Source organism: Hyperolius riggenbachi, chromosome 2 (genome assembly GCF_040937935.1).
Source record: "Hyperolius riggenbachi isolate aHypRig1 chromosome 2, aHypRig1.pri, whole genome shotgun sequence".
Classification (NCBI taxonomy): domain Eukaryota; kingdom Metazoa; phylum Chordata; class Amphibia; order Anura; family Hyperoliidae; genus Hyperolius; species Hyperolius riggenbachi.
Genome location: NC_090647.1, coordinates 233,959,625 through 233,979,602, shown reverse-complemented (window position 1 = coordinate 233,979,602; position 19,978 = coordinate 233,959,625). Strand labels below are relative to the sequence as shown.

The 19,978-nt window shown below is 40.7% G+C and overlaps 1 protein-coding gene across 15 annotated transcripts in view; it reads left to right on the top strand.

The window, feature by feature from the left end:
- The window catches only part of DMD (dystrophin), a 3,066,377-nt gene that overhangs the window by 1,995,222 nt on the left and 1,051,177 nt on the right, over positions 1-19,978 (top strand). For all 15 annotated transcript variants that reach the window (XM_068268325.1, XM_068268327.1, XM_068268324.1 and 12 more), the window contains one exon: positions 10,779-10,999. In XM_068268325.1, coding sequence (XP_068124426.1) covers positions 10,779-10,999 — 221 coding nt within the window. The remainder of the gene's footprint in view (positions 1-10,778; positions 11,000-19,978) is intronic.

Here is a 19,978-nt window from a genome sequence, read left to right as displayed (position 1 = left end):
TGAACACCCAGAACATTTCCCTCGATCTGAGTGTGCCAAATCGGTCCGTGGAGTCTTCTGGTATTTGTTCTATTGGACAGATGTTCAGGATATCAGGGTCCAGATTGTGTAGCTCCTTGCAATGTCTGGATAGACCATGCTTCATAAACCCTTTAGTGACATTACGTCTATGTTGGCCCCACCTTTCTCTGAGAGTTTGTGTGGTTCTACCCACGTATTGGCGATTACATGGGCATGTGATAAGGTAGATTGTGAGCTCCTTTGAGGGACAGTTAGTGACAAGATATATATATATACACTGTACAGCACTGCGTAATATGTCGGCGCTATATAAATACTAAATAATAAATAATAATAAATAATAATAATATTTTGAACTGCAGGTCATTTGTTCTTTGATCTGAAACATTTCCCCTGTTACCGAGGAAGTAAATTCTCTTCTCCCATCTTCGATTTTTTGGCAGCAGAGGCACCTATTTTGCTTGCAGCCCTTAACACCCCTTTCCTTATCTGAAATTTTCGTCTTACTAAGCAGCTTGGAAGTTCTGATCCTGCTAGGTGCCAGGTGATTTTTTATTGTTTTTGCCCTCCTAAACACACATTTTGGTTTGCTCCCCAAGTTTCCCTTTAAAAAAGGATCATTAAGTAGTAGCTGCCAGTGTTTGGTTAAAGCATTCCTGATTGCTGTGTGATTGGTTGAGAATTTGGTTATAAAAAGAGCTTCAGTTAATTGGTCTCCGTTTTCACTGATAAATTCTTCTTCTTCTTAAGTAGGGTCCGTCTATCCGCTTTTCGCGCTCTCAATCTTGCCTCTTTTATCAGTGGTTTTGGAAAGAATTTTTGTTTGAATTTATCGGTTAATACTTTTGCCTGGTTATCATATGTCCGTAATTCCGAGCAATTCTTCCTAATTCTGAGAAATTGTCCAAACGGAATGTTATTCCTCCAGGGTTTATAATGGTTACTCCTATAATCAATATATCCATTCGCATCAACAGTCTTGAAGTGGTTACTTGTTCTTATAAACCCATCTTCAATACATAATGCTACATCTAGATACTCCATTCTGGTTTCACTGGTGTTATATGTAAATGAGATACCCCATGTGTTGTCATTCATATAGTTCACAAATCTTTCAGCCGATTCGGAGTTCCCTTCCCAGATCAGGATGAGGTCATCTATATATCGACGATAGTAAATAATGTTGGTAGAGAAGGGGTTATTTTTACCCAGCATGATTTTCTCCAGCATCCCCATAGTTAAATTGGCGTAGTTCGGAGCATAATTTGCCCCCATCGCCGTGCCCCTCCTCTGTAGGTATAAGGTATCAAGAAACTTGAAATAATTATGCGTCAGAGAAAAGTGTGTTGCTTTCAGCAGGAAGATTTTCTGTTCGATAGGCATATTATCGTCCATCCCTAGGAAATACCAGATGGCTCGTAGTCCTACATGATGGTGTATGTTGGAGTAAAGGGAGGTAACGTCTAGGGTTAACCATCTGTACGTGGGTTTCCACGTGATCTCTTCCAGTTCCAAGAGCAGCTGTGTAGAGTCTCTGAGGAAGGATGGTAGCTTTTGCACATATGATTTTAGGTGTAAGTCTATCAATTCAGAGATATGTGAAGACAGGGAATTGATTCCTGATATAATCGGTCGGCCCGGTGGGTGGGTTATAGACTTGTGTATTTTTGGAAGATGATAGAAATAGGCCATACTGGGATTATCAACAAGTATATAATCTTTCTCTGCTTTGGTAATTATTCCCTCCTCCTTGGCGGCTTTCACCAGGGTTTTTAGTTCTTCCATATATGCGGCTGTGGGATCTGAATCCAGGATAGTATAATAGTCTATATCGCCCAAAATCCTTTCCGCCTCTTTGATATAGTCGGTTTTGTTCATGATCACAATTCCTCCTCCTTTATCCGCTGCCCTAATAACGAGAGCGGGATTTTCTTTAAGATCTTTGAGGGCTTTTTCCTCACTTCTCGTGATGTTGCGTTTAGTCTCTGTTTTTTCAAGCTTTCTAAATTCCTCAAGTACCTGGGTGTAGAACGTCTCCACATATGGTCCCCGATATGATGTAGGGTAGAAATCTGATTTTTTTCTTTAAATTCGTGTGTATATATTGTTCCATTTTCAGTTCATCTTTGTTGATATAGACCCCATTCGTCGTCTCTGAGTCCAGTATTATCGGCATGAGATTTTCGTTTTTATTATTCGTAAGATTTTTCAGTTTTTTTGTTGCAAAATACCTCTTGAGTGTCAATTTTCTCGTGAAATTGTTGAGATCGACAAATAGATCGTAGAGACTGGCATTTTTAGAGGGGCAGAAGGATAAGCCTTTACTCAGCACCGACTCCTCGGCTTGGTTTAACTTATATGTTGACAGGTTAAAGATGGATTTTATTCCCTCTTTGTGAACTTCTCCCTCTTTGTTGTTTTTATCTTTTCCACTTTTTGTACGGTTGTATTTTTTGCCGCCTCTTCTTCCTCTTTTCCTCTTTTGACTTCTACCAACTCTAATTCTTCCAGGTTCAATGGGGGAACCTTGTGCATCTGCGCATGATGGATTATGGGATTTGGAATCTGTGGTCTTAATATTGGGGTTTCTCCCAGGATGGTTGGAAGTTCTAAAAAAGAACTTGAGGATGTGCAGCCAGTTATGTTGCATTCCGATCAACTGCTCGGTTCTTGGGTTGGTAGGAAGAATTCTGTGATCTGCTTGTTTTGTGGGGCTTTATTGCTTTGATATGGTCGGCTCGAGACAGGAATTCTCGAAAGTGAGGAGGATGTTGCGCCATGGGCATCAGTTGAGCTGGATCTTTGGATGACATTTACTTTCAATGATCCACTCTTATCATGCTTGATCATTGTTGGATGTGGTTCGTCCGGGGATTCATCCTGATTACTATATGTGCTCAAATCTAGTAGTTCTTCAAACGAAGTTGACTGTTGATCGTTGATCGGTTTTGCCAGTGGGGTGCTGAATACTTCGTCATCTTCCGATACTCTGCGTCTTTTGGCAGGGGTGCCAATGTTCTCACATGTTTTCCTGCTTTTTTGAGTCGTTAGTTGAGTTGATGGATGCTCCATATCCTTCACTCTTGCTATCGGATTCTTCTGAGGGGGTTTGTGTGTTAATTTCTTAAACGTCTTATCCTTGTTTGTAAGTCCTTTGTCTTTTCTTTGATCTCTCTTTTGACCACCTATTTTCTTTGTAGCGGGGGGGGTGGACATGTGGACTATCACCTCCCCTCGGTTGTGGATCCGTTTGATGTGTAACAGGCGCCATATTATTACTTGTAGTATCAGTGTCTGGTTGACCACTCGTTGTAATTGAATGATCTGAAGCTCTTTGATGGTCTGTAATATGTGCTTGTTCTGATGAGGGGTGTTTCCTAAAATTCCTTTGTTTGTTCTGTAGATATAAATTTCTATCCCTGTTAATTTTATTCAATTTCCCTTCTGATATATCCACCTCAAATCTGCTAAGCTTGTTACATAGTATGTGAGTGAAAGATTTAAAATGACTAGTCTCACTGTAAGGGGACAATTCTAGTTTTTTATTCTCAATCTCAGGTTTGAGATCCTGAATGATGGACCTACGTTTGGTGGTAATTCGTTCCATCATCCCTCTAGAGCAAGTTTCTAAATATTCATACCATTCTGTGGTGAATATTGGGTCATTGGGAAAGGGGGATTCTGTCATCACTCTCAGGCCACCCGGTGAGATTTTCTCCTCTATGTAAACTGTTTGCATCTCAATGTCTGCCAAATTAAAAAATTCTGTTTTCAACAGTTTCTCTAAAGCAAAGAATAAAGGGCTCAGGTCGGGTAAGATTCGTCCTGAGTTACTTGCGTCGGTAGTTTCATTCATTGTCTCATTCTCACGTGGTCTGAAGTTCGTTTTCTTGAATTGGTCGAACAATCTTGTTCGTTGTAGAGTGCGATCTCCCAATAGCTCCATTTCTGTACGCAATTGCGTTCTCTGTTGATAGGGTCTTCAACCAGTTCGTCCTTTGTGTGCCGGATCCCAAAAACGTATTTTGTGGTTCCGTAGAAGGTAGTGGTACTAGTGAGGATAGAAAAACACAAGGACACCGGGAGCCCGATATCGTGTATTATCGTTGTAACACTTGGTCTACCGTAGTGAAAATATACTCACAATTTTATGGTTGCTTTTGAAGGCAACCACCATCAAAACGTGTGGAGAAGTGCCGTCTCCACTCGGCCTTGTCGGTCGCCGCTCCCGGAAAAATCACCACTATAATGATACGGTGGTGTAACCTCACTTGTGAGGTGCTATGTGACACAATACACTGTGGGAGGCGCCCTTCTGTTCCAAAGTACAATAATGCACGGCAAGCAAATTGAAGGTAAGAATATAAAATCTTACCTGGTATGAAGACTCATACACATGATAGTATTAAGGATAAGATTCAATTTTATTAAGCACTAGGGACAACGCGTTTCGCGACCAAGTCGCTTCCTCAGGTCAAATATCGTGCTTTGAAAAAAACAAAAAGCAAAGATGGCGCTCAGACTAAAAACATCTTTTTCTTAAAAAATAAATCAACATAAAATCAACTACTCTTTAAAGTTAAACATATACATGTACAATAAAAACAAGTTATTTTTCCACTAAAATTACACATAAAGATACAGTGTATACAGTTCTGACCTATAGCTCATGATATAATTCATCAACCTGAGAAACTATGAAACTGATACTTATATAGTACTAGACAGATATATTCCCACCATGTACAACATAAATAATATACTAAGTGCCCTTCTAATTAATGGCTTTTGATTATTTAACATGATGGTTTCGTCGGGGAAAACACCTGGAGCACGTATAAAAGATTACCCCAATCTGGGCTCTACGCGGGGTGGATATAAACATTGTTATTACTGCCCAATATATATGAAGTAATCCTTGATGTGCAGTAAAACGGACCTCTATCTGTTTGATGTATATTAGGGTTAACACTGCAGTGCGGGCAAGAATTTAATAAACCAGAAACTCCTGTGTAGCAATTACCTCCAATACTAAATGTATATACCTGGATGGTACGGAATGATATTCCATAAGGGGTAAAATATAAAAAGACTACGAGAGGTCAGGTGGCAAATATCGTGCCAGTATATATGAATTAAATTGACCGTACCTGTGTGTAGGCAGGGGATGTGGACGTGCCAGGGGGTCGCTTACCAATAGTTGAGCAGATGTGCAGCGTGGGCGCCATATGCGCGGGTCGCTGCTGCACTGTATAAATCTGCAAGCGCTCTGACGATTACCCCTAGGCGGAGTCGCTTGGAGAGGGATTCCCGTGACGCGGAATCCGGATAGGTGACGTCCCATCCGGAGGCGTGCTTCCGCCGCCATCTTGTGTGTGGCTGAGGTGGATGTCAGCCATATTGGAGGGGCCAGTTCTATTAAGAACGGCCATGATGGTGGTGGCTGGAGGGAAAACGGTGGCCATATTGGGTGGGGCGTAACAAATAAACATATGCCAGAGAAGAGGGCCATGTAAAAGGGGTGGATATCAGGGGCCATAATGAAGGTGGAGGAGAGGGAACAAATTGATATAATCGGAGAGCACGTTAAAGGGGAACTCACCTATGGATCTATGAAAGATGTGATTCTATATAGGACTGTGTGATTGAACCTATTGAGTAAAATTGATGGTGAATTTTATGGCTGAGACGAAGAATATAGAAGGATCAAACACACACCCACTATAATTGGATTGTGATGTACTATGTCGTATGCTGTGTCGGAATGGTTAGGGAGGGGGGGTGGGAGGGGGGGGGGGAAGGAAAAGGGGGGGGGGATGGGTATGGGGCATGGGGGAGTGGCTAGGGAGGAGCGCTGGTTGTAGATATTGGTGCGACGCTGCGGGGTAGAGGGTATGAGGGTTAATTAAAGATGTGAGAGTAGAACTGCGGGGTTGAATGAATTTTGGTGGTCACCAACCTATGGTGACCACAGTCTAGGTGGATGTGAGAGAAGGGTAGGAAAGGATATTCACCATGCCTGGGGTGGAGGGGGATGAGAGGGAACTGTGGGGGACTAGGTTGATATAATGGATGGACCGGATGGATTGGTAGATCCACGGGTCACTGGGAACCTGAGGGTCTGATGGGTGGGCCTGACGGAGAGAGATGGGTATCTCCTCCGTGTATAGTGTATTTTTCCGTGTTGAGAGGATAGAAGAGGAGGTGAAATATATAGGACCCAAAAATGGTATATGGCATTTGAAGGTGGGGCGTCTTGAACTGGTAAAGAAATAGCCAATCTAAATATGATTAAACAGCCAGATACTTCAGCCTGTTAGCACAAACATAAATAGACCCAAAATGGTCAAACTTTGGTTGCCCGACACTAGTGGGGGTACAACTATGCCTGAATCTGTGTCTCAATTATAGTTCTAGCTTACAAATTATGCTCTAGACAGGTTATGCTCAAGCTTACAAGTTATGCTCTAGACAGATGTTTAGTCCTTCAGGGTGTAAGGTTCTCAATTTGAACACCCAGAACATTTCCCTCGATCTGAGTGTGCCAAATCGGTCCGTGGAGTCTTCTGGTATTTGTTCTATTGGACAGATGTTCAGGATATCAGGGTCCAAATTGTGTAGCTCCTTGCAATGTCTGGATAGACCATGCTTCATAAACCCTTTAGTGACATTACGTCTATGTTGGCCCCACCGTTCTCTGAGAGTTTGTGTGGTTCTACCCACGTATTGGCGATTACATGGGCATGTGATAAGGTATATTACATATTTTGAACTGCAGGTCATTTGTTCTTTGATCTGAAACATTTCCCCTGTTACCGAGGAAGTAAATTCTCTTCTCCCATCTTCGATTTTTTGGCAGCAGAGGCACCTATTTTGCTTGCAGCCCTTAACACCCCTTTCCTTATCTGAAATTTTCGTCTTACTAGGCAGACTCATACACATGATAGTATTAAGGATAAGATTCAATTTTATTAAGCACTAGGGACAACGCGTTTCGCGACCAAGTCGCTTCCTCAGGTCAAATATCGTGCTTTGAAAAAAACAAAAAGCAAAGATGGCGCTCAGACTAAAAACATCTTTTTCTTAAAAAATAAATCAACATAAAATCAACTACTCTTTAAAGTTAAACATATACATGTACAATAAAAACAAGTTATTTTTCCACTAAAATTACACATAAAGATACAGTGTATACAGTTCTGACCTATAGCTCATGATATAATTCATCAACCTGAGAAACTATGAAACTGACACTTATATAGTACTAGACAGATATATTCCCACCATGTACAACATAAATAATATACTAAGTGCCCTTCTAATTAATGGCTTTTGATTATTTAACATGATGGTTTCTCAGTTGAAAACTGAGACCAATTAACTGAAGCTCTTTTTATAACCAAATTCTCAACCAATCACACAGCAATCAGGAATGCTTTAACCAAACACTGGCAGCTACTACTTAATGATCCTTTTTTAAAGGGAAACTTGGGGAGCAAACCAAAATGTGTGTTTAGGAGGGCAAAAACAATAAAAAATCACCTGGCACCTAGCAGGATCAGAACTTCCAAGCTGCTTAGTAAGACGAAAATTTCAGATAAGGAAAGGGGTGTTAAGGGCTGCAAGTAAAATAGGTGCCTCTGCTGCCAAAAAATCGAAGATGGGAGAAGAGAATTTACTTCCTCGGTAACAGGGGAAATGTTTCAGATCAAAGAACAAATGACCTGCAGTTCAAAATATGTAATATACCTTATCACATGCCCATGTAATCGCCAATACGTGGGTAGAACCACACAAACTCTCAGAGAAAGGTGGGGCCAACATAGACGTAATGTCACTAAAGGGTTTATGAAGCATGGTCTATCCAGACATTGCAAGGAGCTACACTATCTGGACCCTGATATCCTGAACATCTGTCCAATAGAACAAATACCAGAAGACTCCACGGACCGATTTGGCACACTCAGATCGAGGGAAATGTTCTGGGTGTTCAAATTGAGAACCTTACACCCTGAAGGACTAAACATCTGTCTAGAGCATAACTTGTAAGCTTGAGCATAACCTGTCTAGAGCATAATTTGTAAGCTAGAACTATAATTGAGACACAGATTCAGGCATAGTTGTACCCCCACTAGTGTCGGGCAACCAAAGTTTGACCATTTTGGGTCTATTTATGTTTGTGCTAACAGGCTGAAGTATCTGGCTGTTTAATCATATTTAGATTGGCTATTTCTTTACCAGTTCAAGACGCCCCACCTTCAAATGCCATATACCATTTTTGGGTCCTATATATTTCACCTCCTCTTCTATCCTCTCAACACGGAAAAATACACTATACACGGAGGAGATACCCATCTCTCTCCGTCAGGCCCACCCATCAGACCCTCAGGTTCCCAGTGACCCGTGGATCTACCAATCCATCCGGTCCATCCATTATATCAACCTAGTCCCCCACAGTTCCCTCTCATCCCCCTCCACCCCAGGCATGGTGAATATCCTTTCCTACCCTTCTCTCACATCCACCTAGACTGTGGTCACCATAGGTTGGTGACCACCAAAATTCATTCAACCCCGCAGTTCTACTCTCACATCTTTAATTAACCCTCATACCCTCTACCCCGCAGCGTCGCACCAATATCTACAACCAGCGCTCCTCCCTAGCCACTCCCCCATGCCCCATACCCATCCCCCCCCTTTTCCTTTCCCCCCCTCCCTAACCATTCCGACACAGCGTACTACATAGTACATCACAATCCAATTATAGTGGGTGTGTGTTTGATCCTTCTATATTCTTCGTCTCAGCCATAAAATTCACCATCAATTTTACTCAATAGGTTCAATCACACAGTCCTATATAGAATCACATCTTTCATAGATCCATAGGTGAGTTCCCCTTTAACGTGCTCTCCGATTATATCAATTTGTTCCCTCTCCTCCACCTTCATTATGGCCCCTGATATCCACCCATTTTACATGGCCCTCTTCTCTGGCATATGTTTATTTGTTACGCCCCACCCAATATGGCCACCGTTTTCCCTCCAGCCACCACCATCATGGCCGTTCTTAATAGAACTGGCCCCTCCAATATGGCTGACATCCACCTCAGCCACACACAAGATGGCGGCGGAAGCACACCTCCGGATGGGACGTCACCTATCCGGATTCCGCGTCACGGGAATCCCTCTCCATGTGACTCCGCCTAGGGGTAATCGTCAGAGCGCTTGCAGATTTATACAGTGCAGCAGCGACCCGCGCATATGGCGCCCACGCTGCACATCTGCTCAACTATAGGTAAGCGACCCCCTGGCACGTCCACATCCCCTGCCTACACACAGGTACGGTCAATTTAATTCATATATACTGGCACGATATTTGCCACCTGACCTCTCGTAGTCTTTTTATATTTTACCCCTTACGGAATATCATTCCGTACCATCCAGGTATATACATTTAGTATTGGAGGTAATTGCTACACAGGAGTTTCTGGTTTATTAAATTCTTGCCCGCACTGCAGTGTTAACCCTAATATACATCAAACAGATAGAGGTCCGTTTTACTGCACATCAAGGATTACTTCATATATATTGGGCAGTAATAACAATGTTTATATCCACCCCGCGTAGAGCCCAGATTGGGGTAATCTTTTATACGTGCTCCAGGTGTTTTCCCCGACGAAACCATCATGTTAAATAATCAAAAGCCATTAATTAGAAGGGCACTTAGTATATTATTTATGCTGTACATGGTGGGAATATATCTGTCTAGTACTATATAAGTGTCAGTTTCATAGTTTCTCAGGTTGATGAATTATATCATGAGCTATAGGTCAGAACTGTATACACTGTATCTTTATGTGTAATTTTAGTGGAAAAATAACTTGTTTTTATTGTACATGTATATGTTTAACTTTAAAGAGTAGTTGATTTTATGTTGATTTATTTTTTAAGGAAAAGATGTTTTTAGTCTGAGCGCCATCTTTGCTTTTTGTTTTTTTCAAAGCACGATATTTGACCTGAGGAAGCGACTTGGTCGCGAAACGCGTTGTCCCTAGTGCTTAATAAAATTGAATCTTATCCTTAATACTATCATGTGTATTAGTCTTCATACCAGGTAAGATTTTATATTCTTACCTTCAATTTGCTTGCCGTGCATTATTGTACTTTGGAACAGAAGGGCGCCTCCCACAGTGTATTCTGTGTATGAATGAGATGGTAGAAATGGTGGTCAGTGGCTGAAGTGTCCTAGGTAGGAGAGTATGCTTGCCTGAAGAGGTGAGTTTTCAGATTACACCTAAAAAGAGTAAATGTGTGTGAGTGGCGGATATGTTGAGGGAGAGTGTTCCACTGTTGTTCATTTATGTTGTTGCCCTGATATTTGAAATAACTCAATAAAAGTTACTTTTAGTGGGCACGTATTTGCATTTTCTTCTACGAAACAGTACTTGAAAAATTCAACCTAGCCACATACAATTGGTTGCACCTAAAGAACCAGCTTCCCATCAATGTGGTGCTTGGATGCTATGAGGGCCTACAGTTTTTGGTTTTGGTTAAATATGAAAGCTGAGCAGCAGAAACTACACCATGGAGAATGATTTTTTCTAAATGCATTTCATATGCAACCTCATTTATTTATGCATTCTATAGTATATCAAAAGATAATTTCAAAGTGAAATGTACAATCTTGTGTACATACATGTTGTTGTAGGATGCTAAAGCATGTTTTGGTTGCTTATAAATTTGAAACTTACCTCATTGCAGGTCCCTCACAAACAGTTTCTGTGGTGACTCAAACTCTAGTAACAACAGGAACAGCAGATATGCCATCTTCACTTCTGTTAGAGGTCCCAGCCTTGGCTGAATTCAATAAAACATGTGCAGAACTCAAAGACTGGCTCACCCTTTTGGACCGGGTGATAAAAGCTCAAATTGTCACAGTAGGAGATGTGGAAGAAATAAATGAAATGATAATCAAACAGAAGGTAAATGCTGCTTGCATGTTTTTGTTTGTTATATTACTTTTATCATCTTATAAACTGCATAATCATATCACTGATATACAGTACTTCCTGATCTGCAAACAATTTGAAGGTCCCATCTTTCACAAATATTAAAGATCAGTTAAGCTTTTAACAGATTAAGTTATGTCATTGTTATTACTGTATATCATTAATGGTCATTTACAGTGTTGCGTGGCCAGAATAACCAGCCAGAGTTATGCGCTCTTTGTGATTTCTAAACCAAATTCTATTTTAACCAGTTAATGACAATGTATGGTATTAAAACGTCATGTTAGAGCCTGTTAATGGCAGTATGATGTTTTAATACGTCACGCGTTCCCGCCGCTGCTCTGCACGTGTGCGTGCCGCTCCCGCCACCATTTCTGTCAGGTTTCCGTGTTAAGTGATTGGGGAAGAGGACCGAGCGGTCCTCTACCCAATCGCAATGCCTGGAATGAATGGTCGTGACCGCAAACAGTGGGCACGTCCATTCAGAAAACAGGAAGCAGTCACAGTGTAATAAAAAGTAAAAAAAAAAAGTGAACACTTCCTATAACGGGAGAGAGAGTTCACTAGTGCCATCTTGTGGCCAAAAAGTATATTACAAATACAGGCACATATATACACGATACAGGCACACACACACACACACACACACACACACACACACACACACACACACACACACACACACACACACACACACACTTGTAAAAAAGAAAAATCAGCTAAAAAAGTACATACATAGTTGCCTTAGGCACTCAGCTTTTTTAATCTATATTTTAATTACTTTTACTTTACTACATAGGGGCTTGTAGTTATGGACCGGACAAAAAAAAACAAAACAGAAAAATAATAACTATATTTCAACATAATATATTGTCGCCATACATTGTGATAGGGACATAATTTAAATGGTTTAATAATCAGGACAACTGGGTAAATAAAATGTGTCAGTTGTATAACCAGGAGAACATTTAATTTTAAAACTATAATGGCTGAAAACTGAGAAATAATGAATTTTTTCCATTATTTTTTGTATTTTTTCCATTAAAACGCATTTAGAATTAAAAAATTCTTAGCAAAATGTACTACCCACAGAAAGCCTAATTTGTGGCGAAAAAAATGAGGTTCTTGTGATAAGTAGTAATAAAGTTATTAGGGAATAAAAGAGAGGAGCACTGACAGGTGAATTTTGCTCTGGTCCGTTAGGGTAAAAACCCTTGGGGGTGAACTGGTTAAAGGAGTTGCTATTCCATTCTCTACAGTATAGAACATAATGTAGATAATATATGTTTCATAAAAAATATATTTCATATACCATGGCATTTTTGAAATCCTTAGCATCAATTCTCAAATGTTCATGATATCTAGTGTTTAACCACTAGCCACATCTGCACTGCAGCAGTATATCTACACCCAGTGGGAAGACCCCACCCCAGGGCTGTAGATATACCACCTAATTGGTGGGAAAGAAAACAAACAAAATAAAGATCATTTAATTGTGATATAAATAGATCTGAGTGGTTTAAAAAAAAAGGAAACTTATACACCACTAGTTAAAAGGCTAGCCCATTAAAAAACAGGCAATGGGCCACGGCCGTGACCACTCCCTCCCCACATGCACAGCCGCACTCCCACACGCTTGCCCAAATGCACACGCCAGCGCATTCCTTTGCACTTATCCTCCACTGCTGTCTGAAGTCCGTCCGCATGCCGTACATGCACACCAGGCACAACGCACACACAGTGGCCTCAATTCACTAATCTTTATCAAACACTTTATCAAACGTACAATAATTTACCTAATGGGTAAAATCTAATTTTGAATTCACTAAGGTATTATAGACTTATTGAACGTTTTATTGATAAAACATTTGATAAATCTATAACACCTTAGTGAATTCAAAATTAGATTTTACCCATGAGGTAAATTATTATTATTATTATTTATTGAATTTATAAAGTGCCAACATATTACGCAGCGCTGGACAATAAATATATACAATGATACAAGGATGACAGACATACCAAGGTTATACAACATAGAACAAAGTTATACATGCAAATTGTACAAAATACATGATCATGCAATATGGGCTGGTTAGGTAGGCCCAGTAATACAAGAACAGGCTATCATAGGACAGGAATACATGATCCTGTAGAGTACACTAGGGAATGGAGGACCCTGCCAGAGGCGTACAATTTAAAGGGTGGGGTGGAAACACTAGGTGGGGCTGTTAAATATTCAGTAGAGAGTTACTGTGTGGTAGCAGGTGGGTAGGCCATCATAAAGAGGTGGGTTTTGTGGGCTTGCTTGAATGAGTTGAAAGAGGGTGGTGGAAGGGCATTCCAGAAGGTGGGAGCAGCTCTTGAGAAATCCTGCAGATGGGCATGGGAATGTGAAATGCGTGGGGTGGTGAGGCAAAGGTCATTGGAGGATCGGAGGGGGCGACCTGGTGTATACCTGTGAACAAGCTCCGAGATGTAGGTAGGGCAGGTTTTGTGCACAGATACACAGTATACGCCAGGCATAGCATCTTGAAAGTTATCCTGAAATGGATAGGGAGCCAGTGCAGGGATTCACAAAGGGGAGATGTGGATGCGGAGCGGTGCGAAGAATGGATGAGTCTTGCAGCCGTGTTCATCACTGATTGCAGGGGGGCAGTGCATTTCAAGGGGAGGCCAGAAAGGAGGGAGTTACAGTAATCAAGGCGGGAGATGATGAGGGCATGGATGAGGAGTTTGGTCGTGTCCGGAGTTAAGAAGGGGCGGATCTTGGAGATATTACGGAGGTGGAAATTGCAGGCTCTGGTGATGTTTTTGATGTGTGGGATGAAGGAGAGTTCAGAGTCCAAGGTGAAAACCAGACACCCAGAGTTCAGAGTCCAAGGTGACTTTATCAAACATTTGATAAAGTGTTTGATAAAGCTTAGTGAATTGAGGCCAGTGTGGAAGAAGCAGTGACAGGGCTATTATTATAATAATATGTATAACATTATGTAGTGAGCAAGCCATTATGTTCTTATCCTATGCAGCTAGATAGGAGAGATGTGTTAAAACATTAGAAAAATGTTATGCCGGTCTTTCTTATCTTTCTTCTAAAAGCATTAAAGTAGATTTATTAGGTAACAATAACACTAATAATAATAAAAAAACATTCCTAGTAATGTAATACACTATTTTCTCCATGGGGATTCTTGACAGAACTAAAGATAGACTTGCTTACTTTTTTTTTTTAGTTTGTGATAACATAGGTTAAATGTTCTATTTATAGTGTCCAGGAAACATGTTAAAAGACTAATCACTAGAGTGCAGTAAAATTATTACATACTTTGTTCTGAATTCTTATGCTTTTACATCAAAACTTTTCGTACAGTAAGTAAATTTAAAAAGGCTTGTCTTTGTAAAACATGAAACAAAGAACACCGGGAGCTTTATTGTGTAAGATAATGTTTTTCTGTAATTAGAATTAATGTGTTTGCACATTTACAACAAACACTCCCAAAGAGCATTATAATTAGACAGCCTAGAGTAAAAGTAATGACTCTACTTATTGTTTTGAAAGATATTAATCATTCATTACAAATGTGAGGAGATTCATGGAGGGTTTTTTTTTTTTGGTCGCCTGATGGTTGTCTCACTATTTTAAATCAATGTTTATATATTGTATGCAAATAAAGCTATCCATAACAAGAAAAGCCTTTCAGGATAACATTCTATAATTATTCTAACTCACAACCATTAGTTTACAAACTATTGCACAACAATGGTTTTAAACTAAGCAAATGTGGCTTCCACATACAGATCTATTACTTTTTACCTGGATTTCCCATGTGGATATGATTATTTGCATATTTTTTGTTGATTGAAGTTGTACTACATTGTAGCACCGTTACCTAATTCTTGCAACACAAGGTGGGGAAAAGGAGAGAGTCAATGTTAAAGAGAAACCAAGGCGGAGTTCTGACAATGCAATCCACGTACAGAGGCTGGGTCTGCCTATACTGCCCAGCCTCTGCTGTTATTTCAATCCCCCCTAAGTTCCCCCTGCGCTCTGCAATCCCCCATAAATTTACCTTTGTACTGTCAGTCTTGCCTCCTGCATAGCCCTGGTCCCGCCCGTGTCCCTTCTCTCCAATCAGCGGGTAGGGAAGGGATGCGGGCGGGGACCGGAGCTATGCAGGAGGCGGGGAGAGCGGCAGACTGACAGTACAGAGGTAAACATAGCCCGCTGTGAAACGCTGCGTGTCGGCAGCGTGGCTGTGATTTATGGGTGATTGCAGAGCACAGGGGGGGGGGGGGGCTTAGGGGGATTGAAATAGCAACAGAGGCTGGACAGTATAGGCAGACCCAGCCTCTGTATGTTACATAGTTACATAGTTATTTTGGTTGAAAAAAGACATACGTCCATCGAGTTCAACCAGTACAAAGTACAACTCCAGCCTGCTCCCTCACATATCCCTGTTGATCCAGAGGAAGGCGAAAAAACCCTTACAAGGCATGGTCCAATTAGCCCCAAAAGGGAAAAATTCCTTCTCGACTCCAGATGGCAATCAGATAAAATCCCTGGATCAACATCATTAGGCATTACCTAGTAATTGTAGCCATGGATGTCTTTCAACGCAAGGAAAGCATCTAAGCCCCCTTTAAATGCAGGTATAGAGTTTGCCATAACGACTTCCTGTGGCAATGCATTCCACATTTAAATCACTCTTACTGTAAAGAACCCTTTCCTAAATAAATGGCTAAAACGTTTTTCCTCTATGCGCAGATCAGGTCCTCTAGTCCCTTGAGAAGGCCTAGGGACAAAAAGCTCATCCGCCAAGCTATTGTATTGCCCTCTGATGTATTTATACATGTTAATTAGATCTCCTCCAAGGCGTCTTTTCTCTAGACTAAATAATCCCAGTTTATCTAACCTTTCTTGGTAAGTGAGACCTTCCATCCCACGTATCAATTTGGTTGCTCGTCTCTGCACCTGCTCTAAAACTGCAATATCTTTTTTGTAATGTGGTGCCCAGAACTGAATTCCATATTCCAGATGTGGCCTTACTAGAGAGTTAAACAGGGGCAATATTATGCTAGCATCTCGAGTTTTTATTTCCTTTTTAATGCATCCCAAAATTTTGTTAGCTTTAGCTGCAGCGGCTCGGCATTGAGTACGATATCATTGTCAGAACCCCACCTTGGGTTCTCTTTAAGGGTTAAATTTTTGCAAGAAATCTTGTTCTTCCAATCTTTTTGGACCTGAAGCTGCAAGCATTCATATTAGTTGACTACTATAGATGACAAGATGCTGGGTTGCCGATTCAAACTATGGAAAACAGTCAAGCTTCTCATCTACTAAAATCTGATTCTGAAGAGCTGAATGGATCAGATACTGATTTGAGGATGCTGGTAGCACCACATCCCAAAAGCTGCAGTATATAAATTGCTTCTAAAAGTTAAGCTTCTGCCCAAAAGCAAATTCTACTGTAAGTTCTAGGGATGATCACGGATATGCAAATTATTCTGAGTTGATGCAAATTTATGCAAATTCGTATGCACATATATGCAGCTTGAAAATGGACCAATCAATTTAAAACTAGGTTTAAATTCAAACTATATACATATGCATTAAAAATTGCATAATTTCGGAACAATTGGCATCTCATTGATCATCCCTAGTAAGTACAAAGAAGCATAATGCTCAAATTACTTAAAATTATTTGCTTCAAATTTTACATGGGACCTGAAATAGCACAGTTTAAAGTGAATCCGGATTGAAAATAAGCTGATGACATATACAATTTAATTTATCCTCCTACTTCTAAAAATTTCCCTTTTTTATATATATCATGGTTTTATTTTATATTTTAACATTTACAAAGTAGAATGAATGTTTTGTTATCTCTACTCAGTGGCAGCGTATTAAGTGTCCCTAAATGAAAATACATGTACCATTGGCATTTTACTATCTCCCAATGCTCTCAGAAGTTGTATTCTGCCAGGAAACCGTTTATGACTGTACTTATCATTGATGTTTAATATACTCCCGACAAGGTATCAACAAGACAGAAGCTGCCACTTCCATGCCTAAAATTAACTCTTTCAGGCAGCAAAATAAAACAAGTAAAACTGCCTGGTTATTAATATGTTTTTTACTGCACATACACATGTTTACCTCATCATGTCACATGTCACCTCGGGTACACTTTAATTAATTAAAATCAGCCTTTCCAGCTGGGTATGTAGCTGCTGCTTGGCTCAATATGATGAAGCTTTCTAAAATGCGTACAAGCAGGGCACAGGCGGGAACCTTTGGATGAGTTGCAGTCTCTAGCCATGGAAGTATGTGTTGAAGGATATGGCTATTAAAAGGACTCCAGACCAGTTACATTATAGTGATTAAAATAAACAACAGAGTACCTAAATAGAGTGGTACATGTCAAGCCATTAAGGCCCAATATAAGTCATCTTGCTTCCACAAGGGGGCAAGGTCAATTCATTCACTCATCCAGCAAATTACTTGAGATCCCCCATAGCCACAAGTAGTCAACATTAACACACATTAACCCTTCCTACGCTCCACCCATAGCACCCACAAGGCAAACTGCCAAGGTCTGTGGGAGGGAGAGCCAGAGGGAGAAGAAAGACAGGCTAGAGCGGGACCCCCTATAAGCATGCAAGTGATTAATTTGACACTAGCTAGTGAAGATGCAGCCACAAATAATAACAACCATAATAATGCATCAGATGACAGGCATTTGTAAATGTTAATTTGATAACTAAATTAGTCTGTAAACTATGTGCAATGCAAGATAATCATTTACTCACTTGAAGAATGAGGTTAAACAAGGATTATGGTAGAGAGATAAAGATTTTTATTATTTTTAAAGTAGTTTTTAATTAAGGTTTTTTGACATGGGCAATAACAAGCTTCTGGCAATAACATCCCGAAAGGAGGATAAGGGGTTAAGACAAGACACAAGACAAATAACATTTATATCGTGCTTTTCTCCTGGCGGACTCAAAGTGCCAGAGCTGCATCCACTAGGACGCGCTCTAAAGGCAGTAGCAGTGTTAGGGAGACTTACCTAAGGTCTCCTCACTGAATAGGTGCAGGCTTACTGAACAGGCAGATCCGAGATTTGAACCCTGGCCCCCTGTGTCAGAGACAGAGCCCTTAGCCATTACACTAGTGAGCCCACACTGTTAACTTTTTCCAATAGAAAAGTTTAAAAAAGTAAACAAACTTAGGTGCAAAAAAGCACCACTCTGAGGGAACTGTGTTATCACCAGAGTTGAGAAAGTGAAAGTTTTTGGTCATCTCCTCTAAGCTTGTGCCAGGTTTCTCCCTGGATTTGAACTTGGAACTCTGTGTTTCTGTCTCAGCATATACTGCTGAGGAGCACAGACTCAACTAAAACACTTGCTACTTTCCAGAAGTTCTGTTTCTGGACCTTATGTCTGTTTCTGGACCTTATGTCTCTGAACAGACCTCATTTGCATTACAGAGTGCAGCTGTGCCTCTCATAGACTCAGAATACATTTAAGCACTTCCTGGTCAGCAGATCACTGGCAGTTCATCAGGGTTTTGTCCCATGGTTTCTGGCTCTCTGTAACCTGTATCTCTGACCTTGTTATCCTGTTTCTGCTGTTTCTAACCCTTGTCCTGCATTGTTTCCTGCCTGCTGTAATACTAATTTTAATTCCTGTATGGCCCAGCTTGTGTTTGACTTTGATAGTTATCTGCTTGTCTTGATCAGAATTTTTCAAGGTCATCATTTGATTGCTGTCTGCCCTTTAACCTCAGCTAGTCTATCCCTGTTTACAGTTACCAGCCTGCTTTCAGCCTGCATTCTCTCAGTGGTATTGTCTGCTCTCTCTGTCACTGGTGGGGCAATCCCAGGGGTTGCGACCTGGTGACTACCAAGCAGCAAAGCAGTCCATCGCCCACTAGCGGTGGCAGCATATCATCCCTTGTGTTGTGTTCTGGTGAAGATCCATAGCCACTAAGATTCCACACCCACTGACAAGATTCTTTGGTATCCTGTTGACACCATTACAGCCTGTAAAGCATCCACTGGTGAATCTTTATCATGTTTGCTGTTACTTTAAATGGTGAATCGTACAGAGCACAATGCACCTACACTGCATTTGAGGGGGGGTAAACTGGCTTCGCCAGACCTGCCAAAGGAGCTACCTGCGTATAATTTTGATCTTAAAGAATGCCACCCACATATAAACACATCTATGCATTCAAAAAATGCTAATTTCTCAGGAGTGTGTTGTTGTTTTTTTTTTGCATGGCCAGGCAATTCTTTCCTGGCAATGTTTTCTCAATTGTATCATGTTGATAAAACATATTTTAATGTGCACATATTAGACTATCACCAGCACTTATGGCCAGACATCAGTGTAAGTAAACAAGTCCCCTAATCATTGGTTAATGTACTGTATGTGAATGACACATAGGTCAAAATTGAAAATTGACAGCCTTTCACCAACTAGTACATAAATTCAGTATATAAACAAACAAATTGACATAACATATAAAGACACACTAAGCCACAAATGAACCTGTTTTCAGTGCTGGGCCGAAATTACGCATGAGTGTAATTACGCATCATAATTCAATGCAAAATTATGCGTAAGCGCTACGCGTAACTTACGGTCTTACGCGTAATTATTTACGCATAAGCCATAAAGCGGTATCGGAATTACGCTGTCTACCGTAATTTCTAGGTATGCGTAATTTTACGATGACTTACGCGTAATTTTACATGTAATTACTAACGTACAACTCCCCTTTTCTAAGAGTAGCCAATCAGTCAACATCCTAAGCAACCAATAGTATCTTCTTCCGCCCTTTCAGTATATAAGCGTACGTTTTGACGCATACGAATGATGTGTACGCAATAGCTGTCACATTGATGGCTATTGCGTACACATCGTCCGTATGCGTCAAAAAGTACG